General features: G+C 50.8%; 2 protein-coding genes across 2 annotated transcripts; one reads left to right on the top strand and one right to left on the bottom strand.

The window, feature by feature from the left end:
- Nucleotides 1-1,280: 1,280 nt before the first annotated feature.
- LOC139684075 (olfactory receptor 14J1-like) lies at nucleotides 1,281-1,901 on the bottom strand. Its single transcript, XM_071579677.1, has one exon. The coding sequence runs from the start codon at nucleotides 1,899-1,901 to the stop codon at nucleotides 1,281-1,283; it is 621 nt and encodes a 206-aa protein (XP_071435778.1).
- Nucleotides 1,902-10,127: 8,226 nt separating this feature from the next.
- Nucleotides 10,128-21,965, top strand: LOC139684074 (olfactory receptor 14C36-like). The gene is made up of 3 exons (XM_071579676.1): nucleotides 10,128-10,226; nucleotides 19,173-19,182; nucleotides 21,202-21,965. The coding sequence occupies exons 1-3, from the start codon at nucleotides 10,128-10,130 to the stop codon at nucleotides 21,963-21,965; spliced, it is 873 nt and encodes a 290-aa protein (XP_071435777.1).
- Nucleotides 21,966-23,154: the final 1,189 nt, after the last annotated feature.

Here is a 23,154-nt window from a genome sequence, read left to right as displayed (position 1 = left end):
TGACATCCAAAGGCATCGAATTTATGGCACCATAAATCCAGAGTAAGAACTCAATAATAATTGCGGCTATTTGAGTTTTGCTCATTGATTTGTTGATAAGACTTAAACCTGCCGCTCCTTTTGGCATGAATTTGTACCAACAAAAAGCCAATATATTATACAGGATGGTCCTGATGAACCCTAAGCTCAAGACCCACATGGTGCCACAAAATAGCAGTTATCCTTCTTTGTTTACAAGCCCCACACGTTGGGCGCCAAGAAATGTCTCGGTTTGAGGGGAAAAACCAAAATGTTTTACCCACAAGCAGGGGAGGGGCCTCCTCCACAATAATCACACCACTCTTTATCAAATTTAAGAAAAGGAATTTTAATACAAGAAGGATAACTGCTATATATATATATATATATATGTAAACAGACTAGTGCAACCCACTTCCCCAACACCATAAGAGAAAAAAAAAAAACAACAACAAAACCCAGCAGGTTTTCCTCCGGGAGAAAAGGTTATACTTAAGTGTCCTTGTCACAGCCCGCTGGCTGCAGAGTGAGTTTCAGTCCCTCTCCAGCGAAACAGACGAGCAGTGGGCTTTCAGATGGACTCAGTCTCTTCCCCTGTGTTCCCCGTCCAAGAAGCAGAAAGGTACGAGCAACCAGCAGCAAATCCAAGGCAGGCAGCAGCACGGCAGGAAAAGGTGGTCCGAAGTAGGCAGCGGCAAGACAGCCAGGGAAAACCCCAGCAGTAACCAGCAGGGCAGCTGCCTCCTTGGAGCCCCCACTCCCCCGTTCCGCCGAGCCAAGACTGAGGAGAATATCCAAAAAAAAAAAACCAAAAGAGACAAACCTGCCCCCACCCCAGCGATCACAGTTAACTGCTTCTTTTGTTAACCGCTGGCCTGGGCAGTTAAGTGGCAGGGGAGAGAATTTACATAATAATCCCAAACTACAACAATTGTTTACAATATTTGCCTGCTGATCAGCCACCCCATGTGCCAAAGCCTGGCTTCCTGGGAAGGGGCCAGACATCTCTGCTGATGGGATGTAGAGAATAAACCTGGTGATTTTCCTCTCCACTTGTGCACTCAAACTGTGGCTTTTGATTTAATAAATGCCTTATCCCAATCCACGAGTCCAGGGCAGTCCTTGGGCTTAGTCACACAAGATGGAGGGGGTAAAAACGTGGAGGAGAATGAATAATGACATTTTTTGAATAACATAAAATCAGGAGGAGGAAAAAAAGCAAAATTATAAATGAGAACAGCCTTGGTCTCTCATGACATACACTATGAGCCATTGGCAAAGCAAAGCAAGGAGTCTCTGGCTGCTGAAAAGCATCCAGTCATCATTTTCCTCAGAGCATCCTTGAGCTCCTGGTTCCTCAGGCTGTAGATGAGAGGGTTCAATGTTGGAGGTACCACTGAGTACAGAACTGACACCACCAGGTCCAGGGATGGGGAGGAGACAGAAAGAGGCTTCAGGTAGGCAAAGAAGACAGTGGTGACAAACAGGGAGACCACAGCCAGGTGAGGGAGGCACATGGAAAAGGCTTTGTGCCGTCCCTGCTCAGAGGGGATCCTCAGCACAGCCCTGAAGATCTGCACATAGGAGAAAACAATGAAAATGAAACAACCCACAAATAGAAAAGCACTAACCACCATGAGCCCAAGTTCCCTGAGGTAGGAGTTTGAGCAGGAGAGCTTGAGGATCTGGGGGATTTCACAGAAAAACTGGCCCAGGGCATTGCCATGGCAGAGGGGCAAGGAAAATGTATTGGCTGTGTGCAGCAGAGAGTAGAGAAGCGGAGTGGCCCAGGCAGCTGCTGCCATGTGGGCACAAGCTCTGCTGCCCAGGAGGGTCCCATAGTGCAGGGGTTTGCAGATGGCAACGTAGCGGTCGTAGCACATGATGGTGAGAAGGGAATACTCTGTTATGATGAAGGAGAGAAAAAAAAAGACCTGAATAGCACACCCTATGTAGGAGATGTCCCTGGTGCCCCAGAGGGAGTTGTGCGTGGCTTTGGGGATAGTGGTGCAGATGGAGCCCAGGTCTGTGAGGGACAGGTTGAGCAGGAAGAAGTGCATGGGGGTGTGCAGGTGGTGGTTACAGGCTATGGTGCTGATGATGAGGCCGTTGCCCAGGAGGGCAGCCAGGGAGATGCCCAGGAAGATCCACAAGAGCAGGAGCTGCAGCTGCCACGTGTCTGCCAATGGCAGGAGGACGAAGTGGCTGATGGAGCTGCTGTTGGACATTTACTGTCTCTGGGTACTGGCACCTGTCCAAGCAGAAAAAGCAGTAAGTAGTTACTGTAGATGTCTCTGAAAAAAGAACTATGCCTGTCCTCATGTAAACCCCTTAAATGACCTCTCATGATTCTCAAGAGACCTTTGGCTGGTCATTTTAGGACTTCTGGAGAGGCCTGGCTCAGAAAGCTCTAAGGAATAACGAGCTCTGCTGATTTTCTACAGGAATCAGTTGTACTCTACAACAGCAGATAAATAAATAGGAACTGGGAGTGATGTTTTTTTAAACTCATTCATGGCACTAAACAGCTTCTCAGCCTTGTCACTCACAGTTCAAACGACTGCACAGCACAGCTGTGGACTCATAGTTGTTTTTTTCCTTCCAGTTGCTTCACCACAGGGAGTGGAGTTTTTAAGGCACAAATCCTTTGCATTTATACTCATGTCTAAGACAAACCTGGCAGGTCCTGTGAATTAAAGGGATTGTCCATTCCTGCAGTGTGGGGCAGACAGTGTGTCCTTCAGCCCTGCTCTCAGCTGCCCAAGGCTGTCACCTCTTTGACCTGCAGGGCAAAGGCACTCAAGTGTTCTCATGAGGAGAAGCTGCACACTGCTGAGAGCTGGTGACTTCAGTTTGCAAGTGCACATCTCCAAACTCCTCATCCTGTCTCATCCTACCCAAGGCAGATCTCAGCTCTCCCCTCCCAGCCAGGGGCACACAGGGCTCATTGCAGCTGCCTGCACACACCTTGCAGCCCCACTGCCATGGCCTCGGTGCTGAGGGGCTGTGGGGAACACAGAGCTGCAATGGCACAGCTGTGCCCTTCAGGAAGGCAGCCAGCAGCACAGCAGGATCATCCAGGGAAAGGGCTGAATGTCCCAGAGGTGTTACATCCTCAATGGAGAGTCCTGTAGACCCATTGCCCGGAGCTCCCACCTGAGTTGGGAACAAAGGCAGCATGAAGAGAATGAGAAATGGGGAAATTGTGCCCCACTCCTCTGGACACCCCACAGGGACAAGCAGATGGGCAAAGGGAGTTTCCCCTCATCAGGGCTCTGTGTGTCAAGAGATGCCCCTGACCCCATGGCCTTTGAGGTAAAGGCTCTCCTGGCTATTGGAGGAGATCAGGGGCTTCTTCTGGGAAAAAATCAGCAGAGTAGGAGATGGCCAGAGCTGCCCTAACTGCCCTGCCACGGCATTTCAGCAGCAACTCCCTCTCACTCCCTGCCCAGGGCTCTGCTGCCTGGAGATGTCCCTGCCAGTAGCTGCTTCCCTGTGCCCAGGGCTGTGCCCTGGCAGTGCTCCCAAAGCCCATCCCGGCCCTGGGTGCTCAGCTCTGCCCTGTAGAGCCCTCCCAGCACAGGGCAATGCCCAGAGGCAGTTCTGGCTGTGCTGGGGTTTGGAAGAAGCTCAGAAATTCATGAGAAATGGAATCTCAGTGCCTTCATATGAGAAGAAAAATAAATTGCCATCTCTATCTCCCCCCCCAGACCACGAAGAGTGGAAAACTCAAAGCACAGACTCTCCCTTCAGGTTAATGCTGCCTTGATGTCTTTATTAAAGTAACCTTGGGTGATCTGGAGCTGTGAGCAGCTCTGACCCCACTGCACCCATTCACCTGCAGAAGGACCCTGCCCTGACAGGTGTCACACCTTCACCTAGATCTTATTCCTGGAGCACCCTGGGAGATCCCCAGGAAGGCTGAGAGTGCCCCTGGCAGCAGCAGAGCCCCTGCCCTGACACTCAGTCCCCTGAATGAAGGGACCCTACTCGGACAGAGAAGCCCTGGGCACCCCTGGCTAAGCACCCACCTTCCCACCCTTGTGCCATCCCCAGAAGAAAGATTTCATGCTGTGTCTCTCTGATGATGCCACAGGTTGTCCTTGCTCTGGAGTATGTCCTCCTCCACAAAAAGGAACCCTGAGAGCCATCCTGCCAAATGTGAGCTGCAGCAACATGTGTGAGCTCTGGGAGAGCCCTCCAGCACACTCCTGTATCGCCCTGAACCCAGAGACTTACTGTGTTAAGGACTGTTCAGGTGATTCCATCAGTGAACTCTCAGCATTCTGACACTCCACAAAGCCTCTCATCAGTGTCTTACTTCTCTCCTCTGCCCTGGGTGTCTGCAGGCAGTGCCCTGAGTCCTGCTGGGCTGTGCACAGGAGCTGCTCCTGGGCAGAGCTGTCTCTCTGTAGCACTGCCCGCTTGCCAGGAGCTCCCTGTGTGCCAGGAGCCCGGCCCAGCTCAGCAGCACAGCAACAGCCCCTGGGGGGAATTTCGTGCTTAATCCCTGAACACCAGGCCCTGAGTGGAACTTGAGAAAACCTCTCAAGAATAGAAAGTCTTCTTCCAACTGCAAAGTTTCTTGTAGATTTAATGGGTCCCACTGAGGGACACAATGGAGAAAATGTCCCCAGCATTCAGTTAGAGTAGAAAACTGGAGGTAGTGATGAAAGGTGGGACAAGCAAAGTAAAGTTGGCTTTGATGTTGAATAAACACAGTGTCGCAGGTTTGGCCTAGCTGTTGCCAACCCTGGACTGGCCCCCCTTCTCCCCCCAGAACCTTCCCAGCAAAGGAAAGAAAAAAAAACTGAAAAGAAACGCACTCTAAAGAAACTGAACTGAATAAAAAGAATAAATTATATTTACTAACATTTACAAACCACACTGTATACACAATACATAGGATCCCACCTCCCAGGGGAGAGGGGAAGGGAGAAAAGGGGATTGATTAGCTGGGAAATAGGGAAGACACCAACCCAACCTAAAGAAACCGAATGAATCAAAACAAACACAATTAAAAACCTCAAGGAAGGGGAACAAGAATGAAACAATCTCACCCAGGATAGGAGAACCACCAGGCACCGAAGGGGCCAGACCTCCACCACCTCCCTCCAGCTCCTCAGCCAAGGAAGGGAAGAAGGCACAACAAACCACTCCCCCACTGCTACGTGGAAGACACGTGTGGAATACTTGTAACTTCCTTAGATACAATGGTTACTGAGGAAGCCATGGGTCAAACCATTACATTCTCCACCCCTTATTCCACACTGGTCTTTCCACGCGATCTTTGTATTATTGCATTTGCTTATATCCCACACGCATATATATATATATAGTCCATATGCGGTCCTTCAAGGTAGATGTCTTGTCATCAAGGATCAACACCAGCATCAGTTCAGCTTTAGTCCATTGCCTTTTGGTTAGAGTCACAGTTCCAAGTTGAGGCCTAGTCCACAGTTTAGGGCTGCCTTATCGTTGGACATCATGGAATACCAGTACCGGCTTTGTTTGGGTTTTTCTCATCTCGTGTCTGGTTTCCTGCAAAACACAACTCAAAGCACAACATTAGTTCTTCCCCAAGGCTAGATTGCCTTGGGGCACACACTGGATCTCACCATCCTTCCTCATTACCCACCAGGTGTTTCCGGACCCTTGGGCAAAAACAATCCCACGAATGGGTTTGTCTTGGCCCGAGGGAGGGGTAATCCAGACAGATTTCCCTAACATGCCTCTCAAGTGAATTGCTGGAACTTTGTCTCCATCTACCGTGTGGAGGGATTCTGCTTGGGCAGGACCAGCTCGATTGACAGAGCCTCTGGTGTTAACCAACCAGGTGGCCTTGGCTAAATGCTTATCCCAGTTCTTGAAGGTTCCTCCACCTAGTGCCTTCAGAGTTGTTTTTAATAGTCCATTGCACCTTTCAACTTTTCCAGCAGCAGGTGCATGATATGGAATGTGATATACCCATTCAATACCATGCTCCCGTGCCCAAGTGGCCACTAGATTGTTCTTGAAATGAGTCCCATTATCTGACTCAATGCGATCTGGAGTGCCGTGCCTCCACAGGACCTGTTTCTCAAGGCCCAAGATAGTATTCCGGGCTGTTGCATGTGGTACTGAATATGTTTCTAACCATCCGGTGGTCGCTTCCACCATGGTAAGCACATAGCGCTTACCTTGGCTAGTCTGTGGCAACGTGATGTAGTCAACCTGCCAGGCCTCTCCGTATTTATACTTGTCCCAGCGTCCACCATACCAAAGGGGCTTCAATCTTTTTGCCTGCTTAATGGCAGCACAGGTTTCACAATCGCGGATAACCTGGGAAATAGTGTCCATAGTTAAATCCACCCCTCGGTCTCGTGCCCATTTATAGGTTGCGTCCCGGCCTTGATGGCCTGAAGCATCATGGGCCCATTGAGCTAGGAACAATTCTCCCTTTTGCTGCCAATCGAGGTCTACTTGTGACACCTCAATCTGTGCAGCTCGGTCTGCCTGTCTGTTATTATCTTGTTCCTCGTTAGCTCGACCTTTGGGCACATGGGCATCTACATGGCGGACTCTCACGTTCAATTTCTTTACTCTGGCAGCAATGTCTTGCCACAGATCTGCAGCCCAGATGGGCTTCCCTCTACGCCTCCAATTCATCTTCTCCCACCGATCTAGCCATCCCCAGAGAGCATTTGTTATCATCCATGAGTCGGTGTACAAGTAGAGCCTTGGCCATCCTTCTCTTTCTGCAATGTCTAGAGCCAATTGGACAGCTTTGAGTTCTGCGAACTGACTCGATTCGCCTTTCCCCTCAGTGGCTTCTGCCACCCGTCGGGTGGGACTCCACACAGCTGCTTTCCACTTCCGGCTTTTTCCTATGATACGGCAAGAACCATCAGTGAAAAGGGCGTAGCGCGTCTCTTCATCTGACAGCTGATTATATGGTGGAGCTTCTTCAGCTCGACTCACTGACTCTTCCTCTTCTTCATCTGCCAGGCTGAAGTCCCCACCTTCAGGCCAATTGGTTATAATTTCTAGAATTCCAGGGCGATTCGAGCTCCCAATTCGAACACGTTGTGTAATCAAAGCAATCCATTTGCTCCACGTGGCATCGGTGGCATGGTGTGTAGGGGGCACTTTTCCTTTGAACATCCAGCTTAGCACCGGTAGTCGGGGTGCCAGGAAAAGCTGGGCTTCAGTACCAATTACCTCTGAGGCTGCTCGTATGCCTTCATATGCCACTAGGATTTCCTTCTCCATAGGGGTGTAATTGGCCTCAGAGCCTCTGTAGCTTCGACTCCAGAAACCAAGTGGTCGCCCTCGTGTCTCACCAGGCACCTTTTGCCAGAGGCTCCAGGAGGGACCTTTATCTCCAGCTGTGGAATAAAGTACATTCTTCACATCTGGTCCCGTCCTGACTGGTCCAAGAGCCACGGCATGTGCGATTTCTTGTTTGATCTGCTTGAAGGCCTGTTGTTGTTCAGGACCCCATTGGAAAATGTTCTTTTTACGGGTCACAAAATAGAGAGGGCTCACGATCTGGCTGTACTCTGGGATGTGCATTCGCCAAAAGCCTATGGCTCCCAGAAACGCTTGGGTCTCTTTCTTGTTAGTCGGTGGAGCCATTGCTACAATCTTATTGATGACATCGGTTGGAATCTGGCGACGTCCATCTTGCCATTTCACCCCAAGGAACTGAATCTCTCTGGCAGGTCCCTTGACCTTGCTCTTTTTGATGGCAAAACCAGCTTTGAGGAGAATCTGAATAATCTTTCGTCCTTTTTCAAAGACTTCTTCTGCTGTGTCTCCCCATACAATGACATCATCAATATACTGGATGTGTTCTGGGGCCTCACCCTTCTCCAATGTGGCCTGGATCAGCCCATGACAAATGGTTGGACTGTGTTTCCACCCCTGGGGCAGTCGGTTCCAGGTGTACTGCACGCCCCTCCAGGTGAAAGCAAACTGTGGCCTGCACTCTGGTGCCAGAGGAATGGAGAAGAATGCATTAGCAATGTCAATAGTGGCATACCACTTTGCTGCTTTGGACTCCAACTCATACTGGAGCTCCAACATATCTGGCACAGCAGCACTCAGCGGTGGCGTAACTTCATTCAAGCCACGATAGTCCACAGTCAGTCTCCATTCTCCATCTGATTTACGTACAGGCCAGATAGGGCTGTTGAAGGGTGAGTGTGTTCTGCTGACCACCCCTTGGCTCTCCAGCTTCCTGATCATTTTATGGATGGGAATCACAGCATCTCGGTTTGTACGATACTGCCGCCTATGTACAGTTGCAGTGGCCATCGGTACTTCTTGATCTTTGACTTGGAGTAATCCCACAACAGAAGGGTCTTCTGAGAGACCAGGAAGAGCAGACAACTGTTTGGACTCTCCTTCAATCACTGTGGCTACACCAAAAGCCCACCGGTACCCCTTCGGGTCCTTAAAATGTCCTCTTTTTAAATAGTCCATACCAAGAATGCTAGGGGCTTCTGGTCCTGTCACAATGGAATGCTTTTCCCTTTGGTCTCCTGTTAGGCTCATGTCAGCCTTTACCACCGACAGGTCCTGAGACCCTCCGGTAACTCCAGAAATAGACACAGTCTCTGTACTCTCATGTTCTGATGGCATTAATGTACATTGGGCACCAGTATCTACCAAAGCTCGATATTTCTGAGGATCCGATGTGCCAGGCCATCGAACCCACACAGCCCAATAAACCCGATTATCATCCTCGTCCCTCTCCTCCTCCTGGCAGGAGGCAGGGCCCCTCTATTGTTGTTCCCGGTCGGAGCATTCTCCATCTGACGTGTGCGATGCTCTGTCAGAGGCTCCTTCATCAGCATGGGGGGAGTTGTTTCTTTTGCGTCTCGGAGATCGATGTTTCTTTTCCGGGGTCTTTGCTTCAACTATGTGGACAGCTTTCTTGCCAGCTACTTTCCGTTTTAATTCTTGCACTCGGGCTCTAAGTTTAGAGGTGGGTTCACCATGCCATTTTTTCATGTTTTCCCCTAGTTCGCGCAGAAGGGCCCACAAGAAACCACGCTCACTTTGTGTCTTACTCCTGGGGCTTCCAGTTTTCTCTTGTGCTGCATGAGATGACCGAGAACGGGAGCGGGAATGAGAACGAGAACTGGAACGAGAATAAGAACGAGACCTTTCTTTGTGACCTCTAGAACGTCTGCGTCTAGGTTCTTCTTCATACACAGAGCGTCTAGTATTCCTCTGGTGGCCTCTAGTTCTCCCTCGTGCTGCATGAGGTGACCAAGAACGGGAACGGGACCGAGAATGGGAACGGGAACTTGAACGAGAATGAGAACGAGACCTTTCTTTGCAACCTCTAGAACCTTTGCCTCTAGGTTCTTCTTCATACACAGAGCGTCTAGGATTCCTCCCTACCCTTTCCCCACTGTAGAGGGACGAATGCTGGTAGTTAGAGGGGACTCTCATGGTTTCCGATATTCTCCGTATCCAGTGACACATTCTGTCAACGTGTATCTCATTCTCGTCCATACTTAGAGGGTATGCAGATATCAGACATGGCATATAAGACTTAGGGGCCCCATTCATCACCTTATCCCACATCGGCTGTGTGCATGGCATCTTCTCTGGGACCAAGATGTCATAGTAATTTGGATCGGAGTATATAATCTCCAGCATGGCCAGTTCCCGCAGATACTGGATGCCTTCTTCTGCAGTATTCCACTCTCTCGGAGCACTCACCAAATACTCTTTAAATGGGTATCTTGCCCTCACGGCACGGAGGATTCGGGTCCAGAGACTGGATGCCATCTCCCCCTGTCCCATTTCCTGTTCTATTTCACGGTCTCGGGCAAGAGATCCCAATTGTTGTGCTTCATGACCTTCCAGCACATGACTACTGGCCCCCTGGTCCCAACATCGCACCAGCCAGGTGAGGATGCGTTCATCGGGCCACCGACTGTAATCCCTTCGTATATCTCGAATCTCCTTTGGGGTCAATGATCGTATAATTTCACTTTCCCTCATTATTTCCTGTCCATCTCTTCCACGTACTATTCTCTCTACCTGTGTTTTTACTCTTCCACTCCTTCGTGGAACCTCTCTCACTTCCTTTCTGACCCTCTCACGCGAAGATGGGGATTGTTCAGGCCGTGAAGATGAGCTTCTATGGTGTTCACTCCGGGAGGATGGGCTCCTACGTCGCCCACGCTGTGGAGAGAGACTTCTACTTCGTTCGAGCCGTGGGGAAAGACTCCTAGCTCGTGCACCCCATGAAAGGGAGCTCCTGCGTTGTTCATCAGGTCTGATGAATGGAGGTAGCACATAGTCCTTGGAAGGCCGGGGTAAGGGCCTTCCCCGGTCATCTATTCCCTCAAATGTAGGTCTAGTATGGGGAGGCGGAATCATACTTCCAAGGGAGGGTTGCCTTTGGAGAGGCTGAAACGGTCCTTCCTCAGGCTGACGGAAGCGCGTTGACCTCCTCTCTTCCTCCACTGGGTACTTGCGTGTGTAGTCAGAGCACCAATCGTCGAATGTTATTCTATCCCAGGATGCTCGCACCGTCCCTTTCCTTTCTCCAGGCATGCCTCTGGTCTCTTTTGGGCGTGCCCCCAGTCCCATTAGGTGTGCCCCATCCCTTGTGACCACTCCTCCCTCTCTGGCGGCTGCTCCCTCTTCTACTGTGACTATTCTTTCCTCTTGTGCCGTCGCTCCTTCCATCGTCACAGTAGTTTCTTCCTCTCTCGCAGCTGCTTCTTCGTCTACTTCTTCTTCTTCTTCTTTTTCTTCTTCTTCTTGTTCCTCTTCTTCTTCTTCTTGTTCCAATTGCGGAGGTGGCTCTATGGGTTTTGTAGTCTCCTTTGTCCTCGTTGTTTTCTTCTTTATGGGGGCAATGATAATCTTCCGGTCCATAACTTCAGTTTGAGTTCCCACAGAGCGAATAGGAACTGTATCCGCGTCGGCTTGAGTTTGAGCTTCAACTGTGGTCTTGGTGGGTTTAGTAGGAATGGCCGCTTCCAGATCTGCAGCTTGAGTCTGAGTTTCCACAGAGCGAATAGAAACTGTATCGACGTCGGCCTGAGTCTGAGCTTCAACTGTGGTCTTAGCAGGCTTAATAGAGATGGCAACCTCCAGATCTACGGCTTGAGTCTGAATTTCTACGGAACAACTGGAAGCTGTATTAGCTTCAGCTTGCGTCTGGGTTTCAGCCGTGGTTGTAGCGGGGACAGCAGAAATAGCCTTGTCCAGATTTGCAGCCTGAGTTTGGGTTTCTGTCGAGCAAACAGAGACTGTATTTGCTTCAGCCTGCGTCTGAGTTTCAGCTGTGGTTGTAGAAGGGACAGCAGAAATGGCCTTGTCCAGATTTGAAACCTGAGTTTGGGTTTCTACTGAGCAAACAGAGGCTGAAACTTGAGTTTGGGTCCCTACAGAGTGAACGGGGGCTTTGTTGGCCTCTGTTTGAGTCTGAGTCTCAACTGTAGTTTTAGCAGGGACAGCGGAGGTAGCCATGTCCGGGTCTGCAGCTTGAGTTTGGGTTTCTACAGAGCGGACGGAGACTGTATTAGTTTCAGCTGCTTGAGCTTGGGTCTCTACAGAAACAGCCTTGACCTCATGCTGTGTTTGGACTCCGCTTTCGGTAGTCTGAACAGGGACTGCACGGGTCTCGGATGGCATATCTCCATATTCTATCCTGTCCTCAAGCCATTGACAGTAGTCTATGGCACATCGATAAGCACTAGCCAGGCCCCAACACAAAGCAGAGACGCGCGTATATGGGTCCTCATAGGAAAAACACTCTTCTGATAAACAGCGGGCCACCTCAGCAGAGTCACACACTTGTTCTGACGTGAACTTCCAAAAAACGGAGGGTGAGATACGCCCTAGCACTTTACCGAGATCCGACCAAGGCCCATCCCACCCTGGGACTGGCCTGTCCGAAGCCCCTTCCAAAGTTCCAGCGAGTCCCCCAGAGGCATAGCCTTTCTTAGGTCTAAAACAAGGGAAGCAACAAAGTGCCAGCATTCTTCCAATCTTATACAACAGTTCCATTACCCTCATAAACACTAGTGCTGTCACAATACAATTTAGGTAATAACTGGGACCAATTGTAACAGTAGGGATCTCCCTCAATAGTCCATTAATGTCATAATTTAACAGGCCTTTAATGTCAAGATTCAGGAGGGCCTTACATGGATGACAATTATCAGGCAGACCTAGGTATGTCCCTAGGAGACCTCTCAGAGTGGGAGTAAGCATTAGCACCATCAGTATGTAAAGGAATAGAAAGACACTTAACAGGAGGCCTTTCACTACAAGAGACTGCCAGGCCATGCCAGCATGGTTGGACTGACCTCCTCTGGTACCTCTCAGGTATTTGCTAAAAAGGGTGAAAACCATTCTTTCTATTGTTTACCTTATGCCTGAGTCCTCTGTTCCCAAACAAAAACCTTGTTTATAACAAAAAGATACTCTTTTGATAATACCACTTCAGTTGGCAGTTCTCCCAGCCACTGTTCTCTAAACAGAGAATTGTTTACCAAACAACTCAAGGTCAGTATCTCGGTGGAACCTCCAATAATGTCGAAGGTTTGGCCTAGCTGTTGCCAACCCTGGACTGGCCCCCCTTCTCCCCCCAGAACCTTCCCAGCAAAGGAAAGAAAAAAAAAACTGAAAAGAAACGCACTCTAAAGAAACTGAACTGAATAAAAAGAATAAATTATATTTACTAACATTTACAAACCACACTGTATACACAATACATAGGATCCCACCTCCCAGGGGAGAGGGGAAGGGAGAAAAGGGGATTGATTAGCTGGGAAATAGGGAAGACACCAACCCAACCTAAAGAAACCGAATGAATCAAAACAAACACAATTAAAAACCTCAAGGAAGGGGAACAAGAATGAAACAATCTCACCCAGGATAGGAGAACCACCAGGCACCGAAGGGGCCAGACCTCCACCACCTCCCTCCAGCTCCTCAGCCAAGGAAGGGAAGAAGGCACAACAAACCACTCCCCCACTGCTACGTGGAAGACACGTGTGGAATACTTGTAACTTCCTTAGATACAATGGTTACTGAGGAAGCCATGGGTCAAACCATTACACACAGATGTGTTTAACTCATCGAGAGGTCTAAGCCTTGACCTTGTAAAGGAAATATCACAGCCATGCCACCCAGCCCCTGGGAAGGCAGATCCTGTTCCTCCCTCATTCCTCAGGGCTCTTCGTGGGGCACTGGGATGTGGGGATGTGGAGATGTGAAATGCCAGGGGCAGGATGATGGGGTGGCATCTTCCAGGCTGCTGAACAGGGACAAGGAGTCATCCAGCTGGTGGCCGGTCACCAGTGGTGTTCCCCAGGGGTCAGTGTTGGGTCCAGTCCTGTTTAACATCTTTATTGATGCTTTAGATGAGGGGATTGAGACCATCATCAGCAAATTTGCTGATGACCCCAAGTTGGGAGGGAGTGTCGACCTGCTGGAAGGCAGGAGGGCTCTTCAGAGGGATCTGGAGAGACTTGAGAGATGGGCTGATTCCAATGGGATGAAGTTCAACAAGGCCAAGTGCCAGGTCCTGCCCTTTGGCCACAACAACCCCCTGCATTGCTCCAGGCTGGGCACAGAGTGGCTGGAGAGCAGCCAGGCAGAGGGACCAGGGGGACTGAGTGACAGGAAGCTCGACATGAGCCAACAGTGTGCCCAGGGGGCCAAGAAGGCCAATGGGATCCTGTCTTGGAGCAAAACTAGCGTGGCCAGCAGGACCAGGGAAGTGACCCTTCCCCTGTACTCTGCATTGGTGAGGCCACACCTTGAGTGTTGTGTTCAGTTCTGGGCCCCTCAGTTCAGGAAAGATCTTGAGGGGCTGGTGTGGGTGTACAGAAGAGCAACAAGGCTGGAGAAGGGACTGGAGCAGAAGTGCTGTGGGGAGAGGCTGAGGGAGCTCAGGTTGTTTAGCCTGGAGAAGAGGAGGCTCAGAGGTGACCTCAGGTGGCCAGGTGGGGGTTGGTCTCTTCTCCCAGGCACTCAGCAATAGGACAAGGGGGCACGATGGGCTCAAGCTCTGCCAGCGGAAATTTAAGTTGGAGATGAGAAAAAAAATCTTTATAGAGAGAGTGCTCAGGCATTGGAATGGGCTGCTCGGAGAGGGGTTTGATTCACCATCCCTGCAGATTTTTCAAGTAAGATTGGACATGACACTGAGTGCCATGGTCTGGTAAGGGGACTGGAGTTGGACCAAGGGTTGGACCTGATGATCTCGGAGGTCTTTTCCAACCCAATCAAATCTATGATTCTATGGTTAATGAGGGCCAGGGGCTGCAAGGGTCACTTGCCTCCTCATGCCATCAGTGGCACACACAGCAGCCATGGCCAAAGGCCTGCACAAGTTGGCTCTGGCAGGGCCTTTCAGCTTCTGCACATCCCTGTCTCCTCTCCAGCCCAGGCTGTCCTACAGTGTCCAAGCCCTGCCCCTTTCCCTGCAGGCTGTTGTCATCCCCCTGACTGCCCCACCTGGCTGGCACCTTCCTGCACTGACATCTCTCCCTCCTCCCTGGCTCTTCCATAAAGCCTTGGGCTGATCCAGGCTCCTTCTGGGGGATGTGTTTCACCACAGCTCTGACCTTGGAAAGAAATTCCTTTCTCCCTGTTTCCAATCTGCACCTCCTCCATTGCCCTTGGTGACCTTATTTCTTTCTCATTCTATTTCCAACTGCAAAGGGAAAAAAAAGCTCCACCATCTCTGAAACCACCATTGTGTCACTGCTGAACCTCATGGAATGAAGGGTCCATTTTGGCTCTGTGGGGCCTCATGGAATGAAAAGAAACCTGAGATACTGTGGAAATTCATGGAATCAGGGGACCATAGTGACATTGGGCAAGCCCATGGAACCAAAGGTGTCTTGAGACTTTGTGGAATCTCATTGTGTCACAGAAAATATGGAAGGCTTAGACAAAGGTTATTAGAGAAGGCACCACATTGAGCTATGAGGTGCAGAAAGGACCCCATTGCTTTCTAAACCCTTCTTAGAGAGGAGCCTGAGTGTGACAGGGTCCAATCTTAGCCTCAGGTTTCCTTTGGGGTTAAAATTTAGGGAATTATAGAGATGTGATTGAATCACTTTCTCCTGCAGGTTTTAATGATGGCATATCAGATGTACTTATATCTAATGTATTATTTATTATGATAAATGGACAGAGAAAGAAACAGATAAGTGAACAGATTAAAGATCTAAATCAGAATTATTTACTACACTGTGGAAAGGCTAAAAACCTCCTAGTATAGTATATTATAGCCTAAAATAGTGCAGTGCACTGTATCAAAAGAATTCTTTTAAAGCAGTTGTATCAAAGCCAGCAAAAAGAAACAATCATTCAGCAGGGATTGTTGTAATTTGCCACACAGATAAAGAGGGCAGATCTCTGTCCTTCCCTTAACCCCTGGACAGTGGCCATGAAGAGCCGTCCCTGCCTCACGGCAGAAGCTCCACACACTTCAAGGCAGTCTGTGAAAGGATGTGCCATATGAGAGTTGGGCTGGGATTTAAAGTTACACAGTGAGGGATTGCAGGTCCTGTATTTCCAGGCCAGTGAGCAGCTTATCTGTCAGATCCTGTTTCAAAAAGCAGGATGTGTATTTGCAGTTTGGTGAACCAGGCTGGTTTTAGCAGAATTCAACACCAAACCAGCACCTTGGTGCCAGCAGTAACTCAGCACAGAGAGCCTGCACTGTTTGCATTCTCTGAGCAGATTCTGGGCCTGATCAGGGTACAACATCCCGTCACTGTCCATAAGGCTCTGCAGAGCCACAGTGGCACCTTGATGCCATGAGGTTCCAAAATGTCCTGGGGTTCATTTGGGTCCAGGAGGCCCCACAAAAGACAAAGGCCCCTTGGTTCAATGAGATTCTGAAAAGTCTCAGTGTTCCCTGTGTTCCCTGAGGCCCTGCAGTGTCATGGTGGCCCCGTATCTCCAAGAGGTTCCACGGTGTCCCTGTGTCCATTTGGTTTGGTGAGGCCTCAAGTGTCACAGTGGCCCATTGACTCCTTGACGTTCAGAAATGTTCCAGATTTCCTTTGGTTCTATGAGAATCTGAAGTGTCACATTGTCCCTTTGGTTCCATGAGGTTCTGTGGTGTCACAATGTCCCTTTGGTTCCATGAGGTTCTGTGGTGTCACAATGTCCCTTTGGTTCCATGAGGTTCCACACTGCACTTGCAGGAACACACATGGGTGGATGTTGCCCCACCTGCAGAGCTGCCTCCAGCTCTGGGGTCCCAGCACAGGAGGCTGTTGGAATGAGTGCAGAGGAGGCACCAAGATGATCAGTGGGATGGAGCAGCTCTGCCATGAGGAAATGCTGAGAGAACTGGGATTGTTCAGCCTGGAGAAGAGAACCTTTGGGGTGACCAAATTGTGTCCTTCCAGGACCCAAAGGGAGCAAACAAGAAAGATGGACACAGACTGTTTACAAGGACCTGGAGTGACAGGACAAGAGGGAATGGCTTCACACTGACAGAGAGCAGGTTCAGATGAGATACTAGGAAGAAATTCTTCCCTATGAGGGTGCTGAGGATCTGGCACAGGTTTCCCAGAGAAGCTGTGGCTGCCCCATCCCTGGAGTGTTCAAGGCCAGGTTGGACTGAGCTCTGGGCAATGAGGCCTAGTGGAAGGTGTCCCTGTCCATGTCACTGGGGTTGGAATTAGATGATCTTTTAAGGTCTCTGAAACTCAGGATATTCTATGATTCTGAGTTACTTCAGGTAACTGTGAAAGATCCCAACATCTTGACCCAGCTTGGGAAAATGTCATCTTCCAAAAGGGGGAATTAAAAGCAGTAATGCAAAAACATCCATCAGGTCCATCCCCATAGAAAGGGCAAGTGATATTTCTTATGCTGTGGGTGCAGAAGGCAATAAGTGTTGGATTGTGCCTCAGAACACTCAAGCAGATCTAATCAAGTGCACCCACGAGCCAAGGCAAACACTGAGCAGAGTGAGGGACAGTGAGTGGGGGCCTGACATGCAGAAGGATGCAGATTGCTGGGGTAGGAAGTGCCTTTGCTGTTCCATGACCAGGGAACATCCCACTGGAGGAGAAGCCCCAGGGCAGCCCCAACACACTGAAGGCCACAGGCCCAACTCAGAGTACTCGGTGAGCTTTTCATGCAGAGATGTTGTAAATTTCTCTTAGTTCCTTTGGAACTTCAGAGTTTTGAATGGTTCCTCCAAATACCATGAAATTCATGTCTCTAAAATGGCAGTTCATTCATTTGTATAAAGCTCTGGGGATTGGGTCACATCAAAATGCTGACATTGTGTATGCAGATATTTGCAGCACTGTGGTGAGGGTATTGGAGATATAGAAATGAAAGACTGATAAAATGGGTTGGGTTGGAAGAGACCTGAAAGAGCCTCTCGACCAACTTTCCCTTTCATTATCCAGGGACACCTTCCACGAGTTCAGGTTGCCCAAAGCTCCCAACCTTGGACACCTCCAGGGGCGGGTTTTTGCACATAGTGGGCAACCTATTCCAGGTTCCTGCCACCTTCATATAAAATATTTCTTCCTGACATCCAATGTAAATCTCCCCTCAATCAGTTTCAGGTACTGTGCCTTCTTCTGCCAATACAACCCTTGGCAAAAAGTGTCACTCCATCTTTCTTGGACAAGCAGCTCTGCATTGTCATGGCTAAACACGTGGAGAGGGACCAGAGATGGCCCATGAATGCACTTGGAGGCCTCAAGCACATGAGCAATAGATAAGGACTGAAAGCCCAGGGCTCAGTGGTGTGGAGACTGAGTAGAGCACAGGAGATGCCTGAGAGTGCTTGAAGTGCTCTCCATCATAGATGGTGAAACTTTCCTTTGTAGTGAGAAACAGCATGAGAAAGAAATAATGCCACCAAGGGCAGCTGGGGAGATTCAGGGTGGATATGAGGAGAAAGGAATTCCCCTCTGAGAGCAGTGCTGTGGGGCAACACGCCCCCAGAAAAAGTCTGGATCAGCCCAAGGCTTTGTATTCCAAGGAAGAGCCAGGGAGGAGGGAGAGATGTCAGTGCAGGAAGGTGCCAGCCAGGTGGGGCAGTCAGGGGGATGACAACAGCCTGCAGGGAAAGGGGCAGGGCATGGGCACCATAGGACAGCCTGGGCTGGAGAGGAGACAGGGGTGTGCAGAAGCTGAAAGGCCCTGCCAGAGCCAACTTGTGCAGGCCTTTGGCCATGGCTGCTGTGTGTGCCACTGATGGCATGAGGAGACAAGTGAGCCTTGCAGCCCTGGGGCCTCATTGCCTCCTTATTCCTGCTCAGCAGCCTGGGAGGTGCCACCCCATCGTCCTGCCCTTGGCATTTCACATCCCCACATCCCAGTGCCCCAGGAAGAGCCCTGAGGAATGAGAGGGAGGGACAGGATCTCCCTTTCCAGAGACTGGGTGGCATGGCTGTGACATTTCCTTAACGTGGTCAAGGCTTAGACCTCTGGATTAGTGAAACACATCCAGGTTTATTCAGCATCAGAGCCAACTTTACTTTGCCTGTCCCCAGCTGTCAGCACTACCTCCAGTTTTCTGCTCTAACTGGAGCCTGGGGACATTTTCTCCTTTGTGTCCCTCAGTGAGACCCATTCAAACTACAAGAAACTTTGGAGCTGCAACACGACTTTGAATTCCTGTGAGGTTTCCTCAAGTTCCACTCAGGGCCTGATGTTCAGGGAGTCAGGACCAAACTCCCACCAGGGTTTGTTGTTTTGATGCTGAGCTGGGCCGGGCTCCTGGCACACAGGGAGCTCCTGGCAAGCGGGCAGTGCTGCAGAGAGACAGCTCTGCCCAGGAGCAGCTCCTGTGCACAGCCCAGCAGGGCTCAGGGCACTGCCTGCAGACACCCAGGGCACAGGAGAGCAGTGAGAGGGAAGTTAATCACAGTTTGGAAGAAGACAGAGGAGAGCTTGCTTATATCTCACTAGAGGAGAAATTATCACTCTGAAACAGTCAAACTTTAAGGAGGATAAACTTCAGTTCCTGGAGGGATCTCCTAAACTGGCACATCCCACAGCTTTTAGGACCTTTCTGGAGGACTCTCACAGTTCCTCCAGTGCAGAGGAGGTGGCCACACAGCAGAGCTGGGTTTGCCTCCTGCACCATCCGAGGGACAGAGCAAGGCAATCCCTGTTCCCATTGTGTGCTGCAGGTCTGTGAAGGTGGGTGTGCAGCCAGGGGGGCCCAGGGCTGTGGTGCAGAGCAGGGTCCTGCAGCCCAGGGTGCTGTGCTGGGGCAGGGACTCTGCTGCCTGCCAGGGTCAGCTCTCAGCCAGCCCGGGGAGCTGCTCACAGGTCTGGGGAGAAGCTGTGGGAGGAAGGAGCAGCTCTGAGCAGGGCAGGGTCCTGCTGCTGAGAGGGTGCTGTGTGGGTCAGGGCTGCTCACAGCTCCAGATCCACCTGGGAATGGCTGATGACACTTCCTGAGAAGATGGTAAATCAGGGATTATTGTAATAAGGTGCTTTCCTGAGCGTGTTTTCAATTTACTCCTTGGAGCAGGGTGAGATTGTTGGGGGATGAGAGAAGCAGAATAGGAGGTGGAAGGGACACACAAGGACCATCAGCACAATGTTTGAGCATGTACTGAGACTGCTGATGTGTAACTCTGAGTCAGTCTGTCTTCTGGGATCCTCCTGAAGTGCCTCAGCTATGGACAGCACCAGGATCACCTTTCCTGGGCCCATCAGGGTTGTTGTGACCTGCCCTTTCCCACCTGCAAAGAGAACATGCCCCAGGCAGTGCCCTGCAGACAGGCAGGTTTCTGTAGGGTTGGGGTGAGTGCACAGAGGGTGGGATGGGACTGGGAGTGCTGAGTGGGAAAAGGCACCTGCCAGGAGGAAAATGTCCAGGCAGCAGGGATATGATCAGGGAGTGAAGGGGAGCTAAAAGGAGAAATGCTGTGGGAAGGAGGGCACTGTTGGTGTCTGTGAGGTGGCACAGCTGGGTCAGGGTAACACTGTCCTCAGTGCCTGCTATCTCTGTCCTGGCCTCTCAGAGAAGGCACTGCCCTTGTGATTCCTGTCATGCAGGTGTGTCCTTAGGAATGCAATGTTAAAGCTTTCCTCTAACCTGTGGGCTGTGGGCAGTGTGTGTGACAGGGGAATGAGCTGACTCTCCCTTAATGAGCCACCATCCCCAGGGCACTCAGGGATCTCCTTGTCCTGTCCTTCCAAGCACTGAGCTGCCCTCCTGGATGCAAATCTCTCCTACAGCATATTTGTGCTACCAGAATTCCCCATGGAGAAGCACAGAGATGTTATAACTGAGGAAACACTGTTGGGTTTGTCAAATGAACTGTGTCTTTGGCAGAATTGATTCTTCCCCAAAGACCTTAAGAAAGGCTGAGACATTCAGTGATCCCTCTGCTCTCAGCAGGGTCTGGTTTCTTCTCAGGGTAACATGGAGGAGGTGATTGTCCTCTGATCCCCAAAGGTGCAAACACAGGGCAATGGGGAAGAAGACTGTCCAGTTCTTTACCTTGCCCTGAGCTACAGGAATCCCTTTACCTCCCAGACCTGGCTGTGGCTCATTCTGTGTGCAGCAGAAATGCTGGGGATTTCTGACCTCAGAGAAGCAGGCATGGAAAGTGGCCAGGAAAAGTATTCCCTAAATCCCCTTCCTGCCATCCCTGTCCTTTAGAACTGAGAGTGTAGATGCTAATAAGTTTTCTGCATTAGGAATGATTCCATCTGACAAATCCAGAATATGCCACATGTCCCCAAACGCACCGCAGTGGGGCAGGGATGGCTTCTCCAGAGCCCACACACACAGGCCTGGCTGCTCTTGGCACACTCAGACAGCCGAAAGGGAGCTCAAGTCAGGGACTGAGATGAGGGTTTTCCTCAGAGAAGGAACAAGGGTGGTTGAGACAAAGGGGGACAGTCTACAGGAAATGGCACCAGTTTAGCTCGAAGCAGCCTGTCCTGACATGTCCCTGTCTTTTTCTCCATCAACAGGTCCCCATGCCCAGAGGCAGCAAATGTCCAACAGCAGCTCCATCAGCCACTTCCTCCTCCTGCCATTGGCAGACACGCGGCAGCTGCAGCTCCTGCTCTTGTGGCTCTTCCTGGGCATCTCCCTGGCTGCCCTCCTGGGCAACGGCCTCATCATCAGCGCCGTAGCCTCTGACCACCACCTGCACACCCCCATGCACTTCTTCCTGCTCAACCTGTCCCTCATAGACCTGGGCTCCATCTGCACCACTGTCCCCAAGGCCATGCACAACTCCCTCTGGAACATCAGAACCATCTCCTACAAGGGATGTGTTGCACAGGTCTTTCTGATTTTCCTCTTAGTTGGAGTAGAGTTTTCCCTCCTCACCATCATGTGCTACGACCGCTACGTTGCCATCTGCAAACCCCTGCACTACGGGACCCTCCTGGGCAGCAGAGCTTGTGCCCACATGGCAGCAGCTGCCTGGACTACTGGGGTTTTTTATGGTTTCCTGCACACAGTCAATACATTTTCCCTGCCCTTATGCCATGGCAATGCCCTGGGCCAGTTCTTCTGTGAAGTGCCCCAGATCCTCAAGCTCTCCTGCTCACACTCCTACCTGAGAGAACTTGGGCTTCTTGTGGTTAGTGGGGGGGGTTTTGTGGGATGTTTCATTTTCATAGTTTTCTCCTATGTGCAGATCTTCAGGGCTGTGCTGAGGATCCCCTCTGAGCAGGGACGGCACAAAGCCTTTTCCACGTGCCTCCCTCACCTGGCTGTGGTCTCCCTGTTTCTCAGCACTGCCTTCTGTGCCTGCCTAAAGCCCCGTTCTCTCTCCTCCCCATCGCTGGACCTGGTTCTGGCAGTTCTGTACTCGGTGCTGCCTCCAACACTCAACCCCTTCATCTACAGCCTGAGGAACCAAGAACTCAGGGATGCTGTGAAGAAAAAGATGACTGGATGCTTTTCAGGAACCAGAAACTGCTTGCTTTCCTCTGTCAATGGTCTGTAATTTATGTCATGAGAGATGAAGTCTAACCTCATTTTTCATTGTTTTTTCCCTTTCTAATATTATTCTCTTCAATGATATTTCATTATTAACTTCATTCTACTATTTAGCTCCCCCATTTTCTGTGACCCAGCCCAGGAACTGCTCTGGGCATCCCATCATAGGGGCTGTTCCCCACCCTGGATGCTCCTGACCTGGGCTGGGGCTGCACAGGGGGCTGTGGGACCAACTGTGGGGCAGTGGGGCACAAAGGGGCCACAGAGCCACTGCCAGGGGGTGGGAGCAAGGCCAGGCACAGACAAGGAATTCCTGGGCATGGCCTGAGCTGTGCACGTGGAACTGTGGCAAAGGCAAAGCTCCCCTGGAGTTGGTGGCTGCAGGAAAATTCAAGAGCCAAAAGAGCCTCAGTGGCTGTACTGGAGACCAAGGCTGAAGGAGGGAAATGCTGGGCTGCTGTGGGATGGGGAGCGGGATTTAATTCCAGCAGACACTGCTGTGGTGCTGAGGGACTCCATGGCTTCTCTGCCTGAGTCTTTACTGGAAAGGTCTCTCAGGCCTCTGTGCTCAGGGAAAGCTTGAGGGAGGAGGAGAGCCCATCTTGGCAGGAACCTCCTGCAATGCCAGAGGGACAAATGGCAGTGTGTGCCCCTGCAGGGGCCTCCCCTGGCCATGGCACAGGCTGGGAGCTGCCTGGCTGGGAGCAGCCCTGTAAGGCAGCTGTGGGTGGGCAGGAGCTGGGCAGGAGGCAGCCGTGTGCCCTGGCAGCAAGGGAGGCCAGGAGCACCCTGGGCTGTGTGACCAGCACAGCAAGGACGTGGGTCATCCAGGTTGCTGAGGCTGAGGAAAGCTGCACAAAGAGCTGTGATGTTTAGAAATGTTACTGTGTTTATTTTTTCTCTGGGCAATGAAGGGACTGTGCCTCTAAGCATCACCAGTTCCCAACCTCCCAAAGAACACAAACCTGATGAGTTTTGGTTCCTACTTCAGTGGCACTTGGATCTCCCTCCATGCTCAGAGCACAGAGCTCCCTTTTCTCACAAAGTTCTTGGAAATGAAGAGACTGAGGACACAGGACAGGCTGTGGGGATCAGTTGCAGAGCATTGCCAGGGACTGGGGGTACTTGTGACCCCAGTGCAGGACCTGGCACTTGGTCTTGTTCAACCTCATCCAGGTGGCCTGGGCCCATTGATC

This window comes from Pithys albifrons, chromosome 31 (genome assembly GCF_047495875.1).
Source record: "Pithys albifrons albifrons isolate INPA30051 chromosome 31, PitAlb_v1, whole genome shotgun sequence".
Lineage (NCBI taxonomy): Eukaryota > Metazoa > Chordata > Aves > Passeriformes > Thamnophilidae > Pithys > Pithys albifrons.
The sequence above is the reverse complement of the archived record's forward strand: the minus strand, read 5'-3'. Positions and strand labels throughout refer to the sequence as shown.

Bases quoted from the DNA above. Each gene is read 5' to 3' on its own strand.
- LOC139684075 (XM_071579677.1), bottom strand. From the start codon at position 1,901: ATGTGCTACGACCGCTACGTTGCCATCTGCAAACCCCTGCACTATGGG.
- LOC139684074 (XM_071579676.1), top strand. From the start codon at position 10,128: ATGGGGATTGTTCAGGCCGTGAAGATGAGCTTCTATGGTGTTCACTCC.